The sequence below is a fragment of the Mustelus asterias genome, chromosome 12 (genome assembly GCF_964213995.1).
Source record: "Mustelus asterias chromosome 12, sMusAst1.hap1.1, whole genome shotgun sequence".
NCBI lineage: Eukaryota > Metazoa > Chordata > Chondrichthyes > Carcharhiniformes > Triakidae > Mustelus > Mustelus asterias.
In genome coordinates, this window is record NC_135812.1 from 109,227,179 (window position 1) to 109,242,244 (window position 15,066).

General features: G+C 50.7%; 2 protein-coding genes across 2 annotated transcripts in view; both read right to left on the reverse strand.

Annotated features, from left to right (window-relative positions):
- Positions 1–4,279: 4,279 nt before the first annotated feature.
- ankrd40 (ankyrin repeat domain 40) overlaps positions 4,280–15,066 on the reverse strand; it is a 71,963-nt gene continuing 61,176 nt past the window's right edge. Inside the window, exon 6 of the transcript XR_013499212.1 lies at positions 4,280–6,117. The gene's annotated coding sequence lies outside the window, so the exon portion shown is untranslated. The remainder of the gene's footprint in view (positions 6,118–15,066) is intronic.
- On the reverse strand, positions 4,606–6,075 carry LOC144501821 (WAP, Kazal, immunoglobulin, Kunitz and NTR domain-containing protein 2-like). The gene has a single exon (XM_078225873.1). It carries the CDS (start codon positions 6,073–6,075, stop codon positions 4,606–4,608), a length of 1,470 nt encoding a protein of 489 aa, XP_078081999.1.

Here is a 15,066-nt window from a genome sequence, read left to right on the forward strand (position 1 = left end):
AAGAAACAAAGCATCCTGCATGATAGGCGCTGGAACCTGCACACTCGAACATTACACCCAGTATAAAAACACGCCCACAATAACACTGCCCGCAGTGTAATATTACACCCAGTATACAGACCCAGAATAACACTGTCCACACTGTAATATTACACCCAGTATAAAAACAGGCCCAGAATAACACTGCCCGCAGTGTAATATTACACCCAGTATACAGACCCAGAATAACACTGTCCACACTGTAATATTACACCGGGTATACAGACCCAGAATAACACTGCCCGCAGTGTAATATTACACCCAACTCTCTGCTATGGGGGAAGGAGGATGTTGTAGACTCCAGCTACAATCTGTGTTGGATGATTGCTGTGGTTATGAGGTGTTTTTGCAATGTGTGCTGTGATCATTTACCTCAAAGGGTAGCATTCCTCATGTTCTAGTGAATGACAATGGAATTTACTCCTGTGTGTGTGTTGTGTGTGGAGGTGAAATGCTTCTGGGGGAGTAGTTTGCCAGCAGTGCAGTGTCAGAGCATTGAGATGACCGGTAGATGTATCTGGAGGTTATATGCTGGGAGCATGTCACAACCCGAAGGGTTAGTAGTAGCATCATCAACATTGACCTGAAACTGAGCTGGACCCAGTTATACAAACATAGTGACGACCAGAGCAGGTTAGAGGCTGGGAATCCTGCAGCGAGTAACTCACCTCCTGACTCCCCAAAGCCTGCCCACCATCTACAAGGCACAAGTCAGGAGTGTGATGGAATACTCCCCACTTGCCTGGATGGGTGCAGCTCCTGCAACACTTGAAGCTCAACACCATCCAGGATAAAGTTATAGAATCCCTACAGTGCAGAAGGAGGCCATTTGGCCCATCGAGCCTGGACTGACAACAATCCCACCTAGGCCCTATCCTCTTTTTTATTCATTCATGGGACATGGGTGTCTCTGGCTGGACAGCATCTATTGCCCATCCCTAGTTGCCCTTGTTCAGAGGACAGTTGAGAGTCAACCACGTTGCTGTGGCTCTGGAGTCACATGTCGGCCAGACTGGGTAAGGACGGCAGATTTCCTTCCCTAAAGGACATTAGTGAACCAGATGGGTTTTCCAACAATCGACAATGGTTTCATGGTCATCAGTAGATTCTTAATTCCAGATATTTTTTATTGAATTTAAATTGCACCATCTGCCGAGGCGGGATTCCAGGTCCCCAGAAGATTAGCGGAGTTTCTGGATTAATTATTTACCGATAATACCACTAGACCATTGGCTCCCCTTAACCACATGTATTTACCCTGCTAGTTGCCCTGACACTAAGAGGTAGTTTAGCATGGCCAATCTACCTAACTCGCACATCTTTGGATTGTGGGAGGAAACCAGAGCACCCAGAGGAAACCGGTGCAGACACTGTGAAAGAAAGTGCAAACTCCACACAGACAGTGACCTAAGCTGGGAATCCAACCCGGGTCCCTGCTGCTGCTGTGAGACTGCAGTGCGAACCACTGTGCCACCATGCTGCCCCAAAGTTGTCGCTTGATTGGCATCTCATCCACCTTAAACCTCATTCCCTCCACCACCGGTACACAGTAACAGCAGTGTGTACTATCTACAAGACATATCTACGTCTATAAGAACTGCAGAAATTCACTGAGGATCCTTCAATACCACCTAGATAGAGAAGGACAGTAGACAAATGGGAACACCAGCACCAAATCACACACCATCCTGACCAGAGACATTTAAGCCATTGAAGGAGTCTATTTGGCCCATCATGTCTGTACCAGTCACCCAGGAGCAATACAGCCTAATGCTGCTTCCCAGCTCTCAGTCCTTAGCCATGTAGCTTAACATCATTCAAATAGATATCTAAGTACTTTTGAAGTGTGATGAGGGTTTCTGCGTCTACCACCCTTCTAGGCTGAGTGATCCGGAACCCTCTAAATAAAAAGATTTCCCCTTGAATCCCCTCTAAACCTCCTCCGAGCAATATCGCCGTTCCTTCATTGCCACAGGGTCAAAATTCTGGAACTCCCTCCCTAACAGCACTGTGGGTTTACCTACACCTCAGGGACTGCACTGTTTCAAGAAGAAAACTCATCATCACCTTCTCGAGGGCAATTAGTGATGGGCAATAAATGCCGACAGCACATAAATGACAATTTAAAAAGACAGAAGTGTGCGGCAGAGTGGAGACAAACTCATGAATGTTTTATTAAGATTAAATAATCAGACAGATGGGCACTAGATGCAAGTGCAAATAAATAGTATTTACATAGTCATTGTAAATTCATTCACAGTAAAATCAAAACACTCTACAAATGGGTTTTTATTCGAGTCAATTGTTGAACTATTTACAAACTCTGATTGTTACTACATCCAAATATGGGCAGGTCAATCCCAACCTTTGAATTTTTATTATCCTGAAGGCAAGACTTCATTTGGGGGTGATGACTTCTTAAAGTCCAATGCCAGTTTTATTAAGAAATTGTCTCTGATTTCGCATTCTTCCCCAGTGTCCCATCAAACACTCCCAGGACAGGTACAGCACAGGGTTAGATACAGAGTAAAGCTCCCTCTACACTGTCCCCATCAAACACTCCCAGGACAGGTACAGCATGGGGTTAGATACAGAGTAAAGCTCCCTCTACACTGTCCCCCATTAAACACTCCCAGGACAGGTACAGCATGGGGTTAGATACAGAGTAAATGTCCCTCGACACTGTCCCCGTCAAACACTCCCAGGACAGGTACAGCACGGAGTTAGATACAGAGTAAAGCTCCCTCTACACTGTCCCCCATCAAACACTCCCAGGACAGGTACAGCACGGGGTTAGATACAGAGTAAAGCTCCCTCTACACTGTCCCCATCAAACACTCCCAGGACAGGTACAGCACGGGGTTAGATACAGAGTAAAGCTCCCTCTACACTGTCCCCATCAAAAACTCCCAGGACAGGTACAGCACGGGGTTAGATACAGAGTAAAGCTCCCTCTACACTGTCCCCATCAAACACTCCCAGGACAGGTACAGCATGGAGTTAGATACAGGATAAAGCTCCCTCTACATTATCCGACCATAATTCTGTCATGTTGTTTAATTCTTGATGTGTGCTGTGTCCAGTAACTGTACGAGTTGAATTGATCTGAGTGCCAATACCCTGTAACATTGGATCTTTGCTGCTTTGTACATTTAGTTTATGAATCTCTGTTTTACGCGACCCTCTGACTAATGTCTCCAGGAAGAGTAAGAGACCTCACTGACAGAGCTGCTATTGAATGAACGCAGAAAATTACATCGATTGGACAAGGGTGCCTGTCACTGGTTGCTGTCTCTCGTACCCTCCCATCACCCACCCCTGCTCCCACCCCCCCCATACCCTGCACCCCTCTATATCCCTCGCCCCCATACCCCTCACCCCCCATACCTGCACCCCCCATATCCCTCATCCCCATACCCCGCACCCCCCAAATCCCTCACCCCCCATACCCGCACCCGACATAGCCCTCACCCCACACCCCTCACCCCCATACCACTCACCCCATACCCGTCAGTCCCCCCATACTTGCATACCCCATTTCCCTCACCCCCATACCCCGCACCACCCCATACCCCACACTTTCCATACTCTGCACCCCCATACCCCTCACCCCCATACCCTTCACCACCCCATACCCCTCACCCCCCCATACCCCTCATCCTCGCGTACCCCTCACGCCCCCATACCCCTCACGCCCCCGTACCGCTCACGCCCCCCGTACCCCTCATGCCCCCCCATACCCCGCACCCCCCCATACCCCACACCCCCCCCCCCCCCCCCCCATACCCCGCACCCTCCATATGCCGCACTCCGCCCACCCTCAGTGGTATTTCTGTCTTGAAGCAGGTGTGTAGAAGCCTGAGCACTCACTTGTGTTAGTAATCATCACCTTACACTGGCCTGTTGAATGGCAGCGTTTGTGCAGAGTGGCGTTAGGGGCTCTACCATTGGTCAATCCAGTCCTTGTTCCCACTCCTTACACAACTCGGCAATGTGGATATCCGATTTGTGGAGTGTTGAATTTGCCATGTGACCCATTCCCAGCCACTCAGATGAACCCTCACAGAATTAGTGACCTATCAGGAGTGCCGCCTGTCCAGGATGTACCCAGGATGTACCCAGGAGCCTATGCTGCGTGGAGAATGATGATGTCACGTCTCGATCTACACGGCATGTCGTCTGCGACTGTGAGGGCCTAATATTCAACACGTGACAAAAGAGGCAACTAAGAGACAGCAATAAGTATACAAGTATCTCCCTTTATTACATCCAGAATATTGGGGAAATCATCAGAATTCATGGACCTTTAAACAGACAGAGTAATAAATGGTCGCTGTGCTAACACCATTGAGGGCTTATTGTGTCATTATCAATGCTCATCTGAAAGAAATGATCTTGTAAATCATCAAAGATTTGACTTAAACATGTTGCAAGCATTAAAAATCTAGGAAGTTAAGTGCTTATTTAATTAGTTTGTCAAAAGTGAGATTTTTTCCAAAAAAACTTTTCATAAATGTATCTTTAATTTTGTAAGCACCTCTGCAGGTAAACTGACCAATAGCAGCCCTATTGCAGCCCTGTCAGCTCCCTCAACAGGTCACATGTTTTCTTATCCTTCACCTCAAACAGTTTCTTGATGCGTTTCTCGTTGACTGTCCTCACAAAGCTGTGTGGTTGGAGGACGGCCATTCCATTGTGAACATCCCCCATGACAATGAGAGGACCATCTTCTGTGGTCATGTTGGGACATGGGCAATTCCAGTCCATGTTTAACAGTGTGATCTCCAACACCTCACTGCCAAAGAACTGGAGGCCCATCTTTTCATCCTTCAGGACTCTGTCCACAGTAAACAACGCTCGGCCAGAATCTGTTTCTTCTGTCAATTCTGTCATGCGCCCAACAATCACGTAGTCACTCTTGCAGTAGCTGGTGACTATCTTGAAGCGTGGTTTGCAGACTTTGCATTGCTGGCTCCTGGGGTAAGGGCAGATTTCCTCGCAGGTCTCCCTGCTTTCAAAATTGTTTTCATTCCCACCACACCCTCCGTAGATGAAGGACTGGCATCGCTTCATCAGGCTGTTATAAGCCCACCGGGGATCCCAGACTTTGCAGGGACCCTGCAACGCTGGCAGATTGCAGATGTTGACAGGTTCGTTCATGCAAGTTGACATGCAAGCCTCGTAGGTTTCAAAGTGGTTCATGTTTCCGTCACAGCGCCCATAATTAAAGGTAAAGCAGTTGTTTTTCTTGGGGTCGTAATACCACCTGATCTGATGCTCCCCACAGTTCTCTCGATCAGGCTGCTTCAAGCACTCTGCGGCTGGGATCTGAGTTGTGTTTGAGGAGCCCTGTCTCATCAGGTCTTCCCGTTTGATCACCGAGAGAGGGAAGTTGGCCCTGAGGAAGCCTCCGGCATTCCTGGCCGTGCAGGTGTAGATCCCAACATCTTGGAGTTGAGCATTGTAAATGACCAGCTGCCCGATGTTGGTGACAACCACATTCCCGTTGACGTGGTTGGGCCTCATGATGACGTTCTCCCTCTCATCCAGCTCCTTTTCCCAAGTGATCTCAGGTCTGGGTCTCCCGCTGACGTCACAGAGGAAGCTGACTGTGCCACCCACGTATGTGGACTGATGGATGGGATTGGAGAGCAGGGCTGGTGGCACCACGTCCTGGGAGGTGGTGAGTGAGTCTGCGGTAGTGGGATGGGCAGTGGTCTGCAATGTCATGGGGCTAGTGTGTGGCCAGGTGACCTGATGGGTGCAGGTGACCACAGTGAGGGTGATCCCCTTGGTGCATGCCTCAGCATCCATGTAGCATTTGTTGTAGTACGTCAGTCCATCAGAGGCACAGGTGAAGTGGGGCTCCTTCTCACACCTGTCCTTGCATTTACAGACCGGCTGCCCATCCCAGATATCACATTCGGAGCCCTGCTGGACACACATGAAGCGGTCACACGTGGCTCCCCTGGGCATGCCAACCGGTCCTTTCCGTCCTTTAATCGCCATATACCTGGCAGCAACACAGCTCTTCATTCCACACACGTTAGGACAACATTTCTCAAATGTTTCACAATCCTGAGTAAGAAAAGATAAAAAAAATTCAATAAAACAGGTGGCTGTCAACAACAACTTACATTTAGATGGTACCTGGAATATAGGATAGACATTCCAAGGTGATTTGCAGGAATGTAAACCAGACATGGTTAGATACAGAGTCACAGGTGAGTTTACCCTCTAACCTCCTTTCTCCGAATGCCAATGCAGCCAGCGTGAATCAACAGTTGGAGGAGTGCTGGAGCCCCTCCATCATCCAGTTATGTCATTGAGAGGTAAGAAGAGTTTAAAAGATGAGACAGGCCGGGAGATGAGTCTGTTCCGTACCACCCACACTGACAGAGTCAGCTTTGTGTGAAATGGTGCAAGTGCGGTAGAATTGCCAGTTCTTTGTTTCAATGGGAACAGGGAGCAATCCAGTGCTGTGGATGAAGGCAAAATACTGCGGATGCTGGAATCTGAAACAGAAACAGAAAATGCTGGAAAATCTCAGCAGGTCTGACAGCATCTGTGGGGAGAAAATAGAGCCAACGTTCCGAGCCTGGATGATCCAGAGCTCTGACAAAGAGTCATCCAGACTCAAAACGTTGGCTCAATTCTCTCTCCACAGATGCTGTCAGACCTGCTGAGATTTTCCAGCATTTTCTGTTTTGGAATCCAATACTGTGTCCCATTTGAAAGTTAAAATAATCTTTCCAGCGTTACTTCCCAGGACAATCTGTCGCTATCCCTCTGGCTGGATCTAAACGTGGGTCATCCAACATCCCTGGTTGGTAACCTCCAACAGCATAGAACCATTGAATCCCTACAGTGCAGAAGGAGGCCTTTTGGCCCATTGAGCCTTCACCGACAACAATCCCACCCAGGCCTATTTCCATAATCCCATGCATATTTCCTAGCTAGTCCCCCTGACACTAAGGGTCAATTTAACACGGCCAATACACCTAACCTGCACATCTTTGGAGTGTGGGAGGAAACAGGAGCATCCAGAGGAAACCCACACAGACATGGGGACAATGCCCAAAATCCACACAGATAGTGACCTTGAGGCTGGAATTGAACCCGAGTCCCTGGCACTGGGAGGCAGCAGCGCTAACCACTGCACCTCCGTGCCACTGTGTGCCGCAACAGATCCACTTCAGACACCATTTCCTTGGCCCTGCACTCAACCCTGGGACACCTAGATAACAAGGATATCTATGTCAGACTCCTATTGATTGACTACAGCTCAGCTTTCAACACAATTATTCCTACGAAACTCATCTCCAAACTCTGTGGTCTGGGTCTCGGCTCCTTCCTCTGCAACTGGATCCTGAACTTCCTAACCCACAGACCACAATCAGTAAGGATAGGCAACACCTCCTCCACGATCATCCTCAACACCAGTGCCCCACAAGGCTGTGTCCTCAGCTGCCTACGATACTCCTTATACACCTATGACTGTGTGGCCAAATTCCCCTCCAAATCGATTTTCAAGTTTTTTGATGACACCACTGTAGTGGGTTGGATCTCAAACAATGAGACAGAGTACAGGAATGAGAGAGAATCTGGTGAACTGATGTGGCGACAATAATCTTTCCCTCAATGTCAACAAAATGAAGGAGCTTGTCATCGACTTCAGGAAGCGTAGTGGAGAACATGCCCCTGTCTACATCAACAGGGACGAAGTAAAAATGGTCGAGAGTTTCAAATTTTTAGGTGTCCAGATCACCAACATCCTGTCCTGGTCCCCCCGTGCCGACACTATAGTTAAGAAAGCCCACCAATGCCTCTACTTTCTCAGAAGACCAAGAAAATTTGACATGTCAGCTATGACTCTCACCAAAATTCACAGATGCAACATAGAAAGCATTCTTTCTGGCTGTATCACAGCTTGGTATGGCTCCTGCTCTGCCCAAGACCGCAAGGAACTACAATAGGCCGTGAATGTAGCCCAATCCATCACGCAAACCAGCCTCCCCCATCCACTGACTCTGTCTACACTTCCCGCTGCCTTGGAAAAGCAGCCAGCATAATTAAGGACCCCACGCACCCCGGACATTCTCTCTTCCATCTTCTTCTGTCGGGAAAAAGATACAAAAGTCAGATGTCACGTACCAACCGACTCGAAAACAGCTTCTTCCCTGCTGCTGTCAGACTTTCGAATGGACCTACCTTGCATTAAGTTAATCTTTCTCTACACCCTAACTATGACTGTAACACTACATTCTGCATTCTCTCATTTCCTTCTCAAAGAACGGTATGCTTTGTCTGTATAGCGTGCAAGAAACAATACTTTTCACTGTATACTAATATGTGTGGAAATAATAAATCAAATCAAACCATATGCTGCCCAGTCAGTAGGTCAATAGTGAGGGAGTGCAGCCATTTCAGAGGGTCAGTACTGAGGGAGTGCCGCACTGTCAGAGGGTCAGTACTGAGGGAGTGCCGCACTGTCAGAGGGTCAGTACTGAGGGAGTGCCGCACTGTCGGAGGGTCAGTACTGAGGGAATGCCGCACTGTCGGAGGGTCAGTACTGAGGGAGTGCCGCACTGTCGGAGGGTCAGTACTGAGGGAGTGCCGCACTGTCAGAGGGTCAGTACTGAGGGAGTGCCGCACTGTCAGGGGGTCAGTACTGAGGGAGTGCCGCACTGTCAGGGGGTCAGTACTGAGGGAGAGCTGCACTGTCAGAGGGTCAGTACTGAGGGAGAGCTGCACTGTCAGAGGGTCAGTACTGAGGGAGTGCCGCACTGTCAGAGGGTCAGTACTGAGGGAGTGCAGCCATTTCAGAGGGTCAGTACTGAGGGAGTGCCGCACGGTCAGAGGGTCAGTGCTGAGGGAGTGCCGCACTGTCAGAGGGTCAGTGCTGAGGGAGTGCCGCACTGTCAGAGGGTCAGTGCTGAGGGAGTGCCGCACTGCCAAAGGGTCAGTACTGAGGGAGTGCTGCACTGCCAGAGGGTCAGTACTGAGGGAGTGCCGCACTGTCAGAGGGTCGGTACTGAGGGAGTGCTGCACTGTCAGAGGGTCAATGCTGAGGGAGTGCCGCACTGTCAGAGGGTCAGTGCTGAGGGAGTGCCGCACTGCAAAAGGGTCAGTACTGAGGGAGTGCTGCACTGTCAGAGGGTCAGTACTGAGGGAGTGCCGCACTGTCAGAGGGTCGGTACTGAGGGAGTGCCGCACCGTCAGAGGGTCAGTACCGAGGGGTGCCGCACTGTCAGAGGGTCGGTACTGAGGGAGTGCTGCACTGTCAGAGGGTCAGTACTGAGGGAGTGCCGCACTGTCAGAGGGTCAGTAGTGAAGGAGTGCTGCACTGTCAGAGGGTCAGTAGTGAGGGAGTGCCGCACTGTCAGAAGGTCAGTACTGAGGGAGTGCTGTACTGTCAGAGGGTCAGTACTGAGGGAGTGCCGCACTGTCAGAGGGTCAGTGCTGAGGGAGTGCCGCACTGTCAGAGGGTCAGTGCTGAGGGAGTGCCGCACTGTCAGAGGGTCAGTGCTGAGGGAGTGCCGCACTGCCAAAGGGTCAGTACTGAGGGAGTGCTGCACTGTCAGAGGGTCAGTACTGAGGGAGTGCTGCACTGTCAGAGGGTCAATGCTGAGGGAGTGCCGCACTGTCAGAGGGTCAGTACTGAGGGAGTGCCGCACTGTCAGAGGGTCAGTACTGAGGGAGTGCTGCACTGTCAGAGGGTCAGTACTGAGGGAGTGCCGCACTGTCAGAGAGTCCGTGCTGAGGGAGTGCCGCACTGTCAGAGGGTCAGTACTGAGGGAGTGCTGCACTGTCAGAGGGTCAGTACTGAGGGAGAGCCGCACTGTCAGAGAGTCCGTGCTGTGGAAGTGCCACACTGTCAGAGGGTCAATGCTGAGGGAGTGCCGCACTGTCAGAGGGTCAGTACTGAGGGAGTGCTGCACTGTCAGAGGGTCAGTACTGAGGGAGTGCCGCACTGTCAGAGAGTCCGTGCTGAGGGAGTGCCGCACTGTCAGAGGGTCAGTACTGAGGGAGTGCTGCACTGCCAAAGGGTCAGTACTGAGGGAGTGCCGCACTGTCAGAGGGTCGGTACTGAGGGAGTGCTGCACTGTCAGAGGGTCAATGCTGAGGGAGTGCCGCACTGTCAGAGGGTCAGTGCTGAGGGAGTGCCGCACTGCCAAAGGGTCAGTACTGAGGGAGTGCTGCACTGTCAGAGGGTCAGTACTGAGGGAGTGCCGCACTGTCAGAGGGTCGGTACTGAGGGAGTGCCGCACCGTCAGAGGGTCAGTACCGAGGGGTGCCGCACTGTCAGAGGGTCGGTACTGAGGGAGTGCTGCACTGTCAGAGGGTCAGTACTGAGGGAGTGCCGCACTGTCAGAGGGTCAGTAGTGAAGGAGTGCTGCACTGTCAGAGGGTCAGTAGTGAGGGAGTGCCGCACTGTCAGAAGGTCAGTACTGAGGGAGTGCTGTACTGTCAGAGGGTCAGTACTGAGGGAGTGCCGCACTGTCAGAGGGTCAGTGCTGAGGGAGTGCCGCACTGTCAGAGGGTCAGTGCTGAGGGAGTGTCGCACTGTCAGAGGGTCAGTGCTGAGGGAGTGCCGCACTGCCAAAGGGTCAGTACTGAGGGAGTGCTGCACTGTCAGAGGGTCAGTACTGAGGGAGTGCTGCACTGTCAGAGGGTCAATGCTGAGGGAGTGCCGCACTGTCAGAGGGTCAGTACTGAGGGAGTGCCGCACTGTCAGAGGGTCAGTACTGAGGGAGTGCTGCACTGTCAGAGGGTCAGTACTGAGGGAGTGCCGCACTGTCAGAGAGTCCGTGCTGAGGGAGTGCCGCACTGTCAGAGGGTCAGTACTGAGGGAGTGCTGCACTGTCAGAGGGTCAGTACTGAGGGAGTGCTGCACTGTCAGAGGGTCAATGCTGAGGGAGTGCCGCACTGTCAGAGGGTCAGTACTGAGGGAGTGCCGCACTGTCAGAGGGTCAGTACTGAGGGAGTGCTGCACTGTCAGAGGGTCAGTACTGAGGGAGTGCCGCACTGTCAGAGAGTCCGTGCTGAGGGAGTGCCGCACTGTCAGAGGGTCAGTACTGAGGGAGTGCTGCACTGTCAGAGGGTCAGTACTGAGGGAGAGCCGCACTGTCAGAGAGTCCGTGCTGTGGAAGTGCCACACTGTCAGAGAGTCCGTGCTGAGGAAGTGCCACACTGTCAGAGAGTCAGTGCTGAGGGAGTACTGCAGTCAGAAGTTTTAGATGAAACATTAAAGCAATCAACTCAAGGTCATTGCCAAGTTACTGCAGAAATAACCATTGATCGCAACAGATAGACCAGCTGCTGTACAACTCTCCATAATCTCCATGCCACCTCACCAGAGGTTTGCAATAATACTGAACGCAGGTAACTGCTGTCTGCCACACTCTGACTTCTCAATCTGACAGTTCATTTGGTAGAACCAGCTCTTAGCACAGAGTGAGAGATCGGGCGTTCATGTCAATCCCTACACATTGTCAGCACGTCCCAAAGTGATTTACAACTACTGAAGTCCTTTTGAGATGGAGCCTGTCAGCAGCTAATTTGCAAAAGATCCCACAAACAGCAATGTGGGCCTGACCAGAGAATCTGATTTTGTGAAGTTGAATGAGGATTGAATATTGCCCATGATGCTGACAATAACTCTCCCGGTGCCACAATCCCGTGTCATCAGCACCGTCCGGCCCTCCTGGGAATGGCAGAAGAGATTTTGGTTTAATGTTTCATCCAAAACATGGCATGCCCAACAATGCAGCACTCCCACATGACTGACCCCCTGACAGTGTGGCACTCCCTCAGCACTGACTCTCTGACAGTGCGGCACTCCCTCAGCACTGACTCTCTGACAGTGCGGCACTCCCTCAGCACTGACTCTCTGACAGTGCGGCACTCCCTCAGCCCTGACCCTCTGACAGTGCGGCACTCCCTCAGCACTGACTCTCTGACAGTGCGGCACTCCCTCAGCCCTGACCCTCTGACAGTGCGGCACTCCCTCAGCCCTGACCCTCTGACAGTGCGGCACTCCCTCAGTACTGACCCTCTGACAGTGCGGCACACCCTCAGTACTGACCCTCTGACAGTGCGGCACTCCCTCAGTACTGACCCTCTGACAGTGCGGCACTCCCTCAGCACTGACTCTCTGACAGTGCGGCACTCCCTCAGTACTGACCCTCTGACAGTGCGGCACTCCCTCAGCACTGACTCTCTGACAGTGCGGCACTCCCTCAGCCCTGACCCTCTGACAGTGCTGCACTCCCTCAGTATTAACCCTCTGACAGTGCGGCACTCCCTCAGTACTGATCTTCTGACAGTGTGGCACTCCCTCTGTACTGACCCTCTGACAGTGCGGCACACCCTCAGTACTGACCCTCTGACAGTGCGGCACTCCCTCAATACTGACCCTCTGACAGTGCAGCACTCCCTCAGTACTGACCCTCTGACAGGGCAGCACTCCCTCAGTACTGACCCTCTGACAGTGCGGCACTCCCTCAGTACTGACCCTCTGACAGGGCAGCACTCCCTTAGTACTGACCCTCTGACAGTGCAGCACTCCCTCAGTCCTGACCCTCTGACAGTGCAGCACTCCCTCAGTACTGACCCTCTGACAGTGCGGCACTCCCTCAGTACTGACCCTCTGACAGTGCAGCACTCTCTCAGTACTGACCCTTTGACAGTGCGGCACTCCCTCAATACTCACCCTCTGACAGTGCAGCACTCCCTCAGCACTGACCCTCTGACAATGCAGCACTCCCTCAGTACTGACCCTCTGACAGTGCAGCACTCTCTCAGTACTGACCCTTTGACAGTGCGGCACTCCCTCAGCACTGACCCTCTGACAGTGCGGTACTCCCTCAGTACTGACCCTCTGACAGTGCAGCACTCTCTCATAATGCACTGAAATTGTCAGCCTAGAATCTGTGTTTACAGCTGGGGTTGTCCATTAACGTACAACCTTTGGGACAGAGGTGGGCGTGTTATCCACTGAGCCACAGTTAGTAACTGAAAAGTGGGAAAATATTCACGTCCACCCATCCCGCCCTAATAAATCTCTCCCAGAGGCACGGTTCAATCTAATTATCAGTATATTTATAATATCACCCACTAGCTCACCACACCCGGTACAAGATTCAATACACATCTGGTCATTTTCACATCCTCTCCCTGAATGCGCCGTCTGTTGCTGCAATATCGTCACAGAGGACATCACACCCAGGTCCATTCCACCTGCCCATCTGCTATCCACCCACCTGCCTCTTCAGCATCAAGTTTGATCTTTCAGGTCACTCAGCCCGTTCTCACTCTTGCTGCCACCCCGGGTGAGATTAGTTAAGTCAACAGCAGTGGGGAGGGAGCTTGCTCTGTGTGGCTCAGTTACAGCTCTCACCCTTACGCACCAAACCTCTCTCCATTCCTCATTGTCCGTCAACTTTTACAACATTTTCCTCTCCAGAATTCTGGCTGTGAAGCAGTGCAATGATTTGCAGTCTGACTGATGTCTAACAAGCCGTGGTGTCGATAATGGAAGAGGACAGTGCAGGAAGAGACCCGTTACTCTGCCAAATCCAATTTGTCCTCGAATTCTGCTTTTTCCCCAGTTTCCAGCAACCGTTTTCTCTTTTGAGGAATTATCCAATTCCCTTTTGAAAGGAGTTGTGTGAATCTGCCTCCATCACGCTCTCACTGTGCTTTCCAGACCCGACTCACTGGCTGTGTAACATTTTCCCTCAAGTTGCCTCTACACCTTCAGCCTGCGTCCTCTGTTTATCAACCTTTCAGCCACTGGAAACAGCTTCTCTTCAATCTAAACCTTTCTTGTTTTTAACCCCCTGGATCAAGTCTGCTCTTGGCTTTCTCCGCAATAAGATAAGCAACTCCAACTTTTCCATTATTCAGGTAACACCATCAAATATTCCAAACACCCTTGTAATAAACCGCTCTGTACACTCTCCAAACTTTTCCTGATTGCGCTGCCCAGAATTAAACACGACATCCCAGCTCGCGTTTTACACAATCCAGGATAACTTCCTCCACTTTATCCTCTGTGCCCCTATTTATAAAGCCCAGGATCCCAGCTAGTTTGTTAACCGGTGCTGAAACTCTATTGTTCATGAACCAACTTTAAACTTGCATCATTCATCTTGCGTTGTCTCACCTCATTCTCTCCACCGAAAGTTATCCCCTCACAATTCTGTGCATTTGAATTTATTCTGCGTGAACTCCATTCCACCAGCCCGCTCCTGTCCTCACCATCTGCCATCCTCACATCTACCGCACTTCCGAGTTTTGTAACATCTTCAAACCTCAAAACTGTGCCTGCGCCCTGAGCAAGTCATCAATGAAGATCAAAAAACGGCAATGTTTCTAACACTGAACCCTGGAGGACACCAATGCACACCTTTCTCCAATCGAAAAACAGCCATTTATCACAACTCTCTGTATTGATCCCTCCGGCAATCTTGTATCAGGTACTGTTCTGGACAGCAGATTCCTGATTCGGGGGGTTGTGATGTATTCTACCTGTCTACTGTGAGTTTTCCGCTAGCCTTTGACAATCGGTGACTAAACGCTGCCAATTTCAGGCAGAGGAAGTTAGGGGAATTGAAGATAAGAATAAAGCCAGTTTGTGAATGTGTCCTGCCTGTAAGAAGCTGCTTGATCCCTATCATACGAGGGAAAAGCCAAAGATTCTGCTAACTTGTAGCTGAAATTCGAAATTGATCAGGAGCAGGAAATCTGGGTAAAGGGGGGAGTCAAACTGTTTAAAAAAACCTGAATTTTAAATTGGATAAAACGCACAGGGAATAGAAAAGGTGTCTTTTCATTATCCCAAAACATTTTCAATCCTGTGAATTTTCTCCTAAGTACAGAAATTGGGAATGAATAGGGTTCGTGAATCAGGCAATAACTTGGGGAAAAAAATGGTCAAACTTTAAGATATTTCCCACCCTCTGCACACAGACCCCAAGGAGCATCTGACCACCAGGATTTATCCTGAATTCAAATGTCATT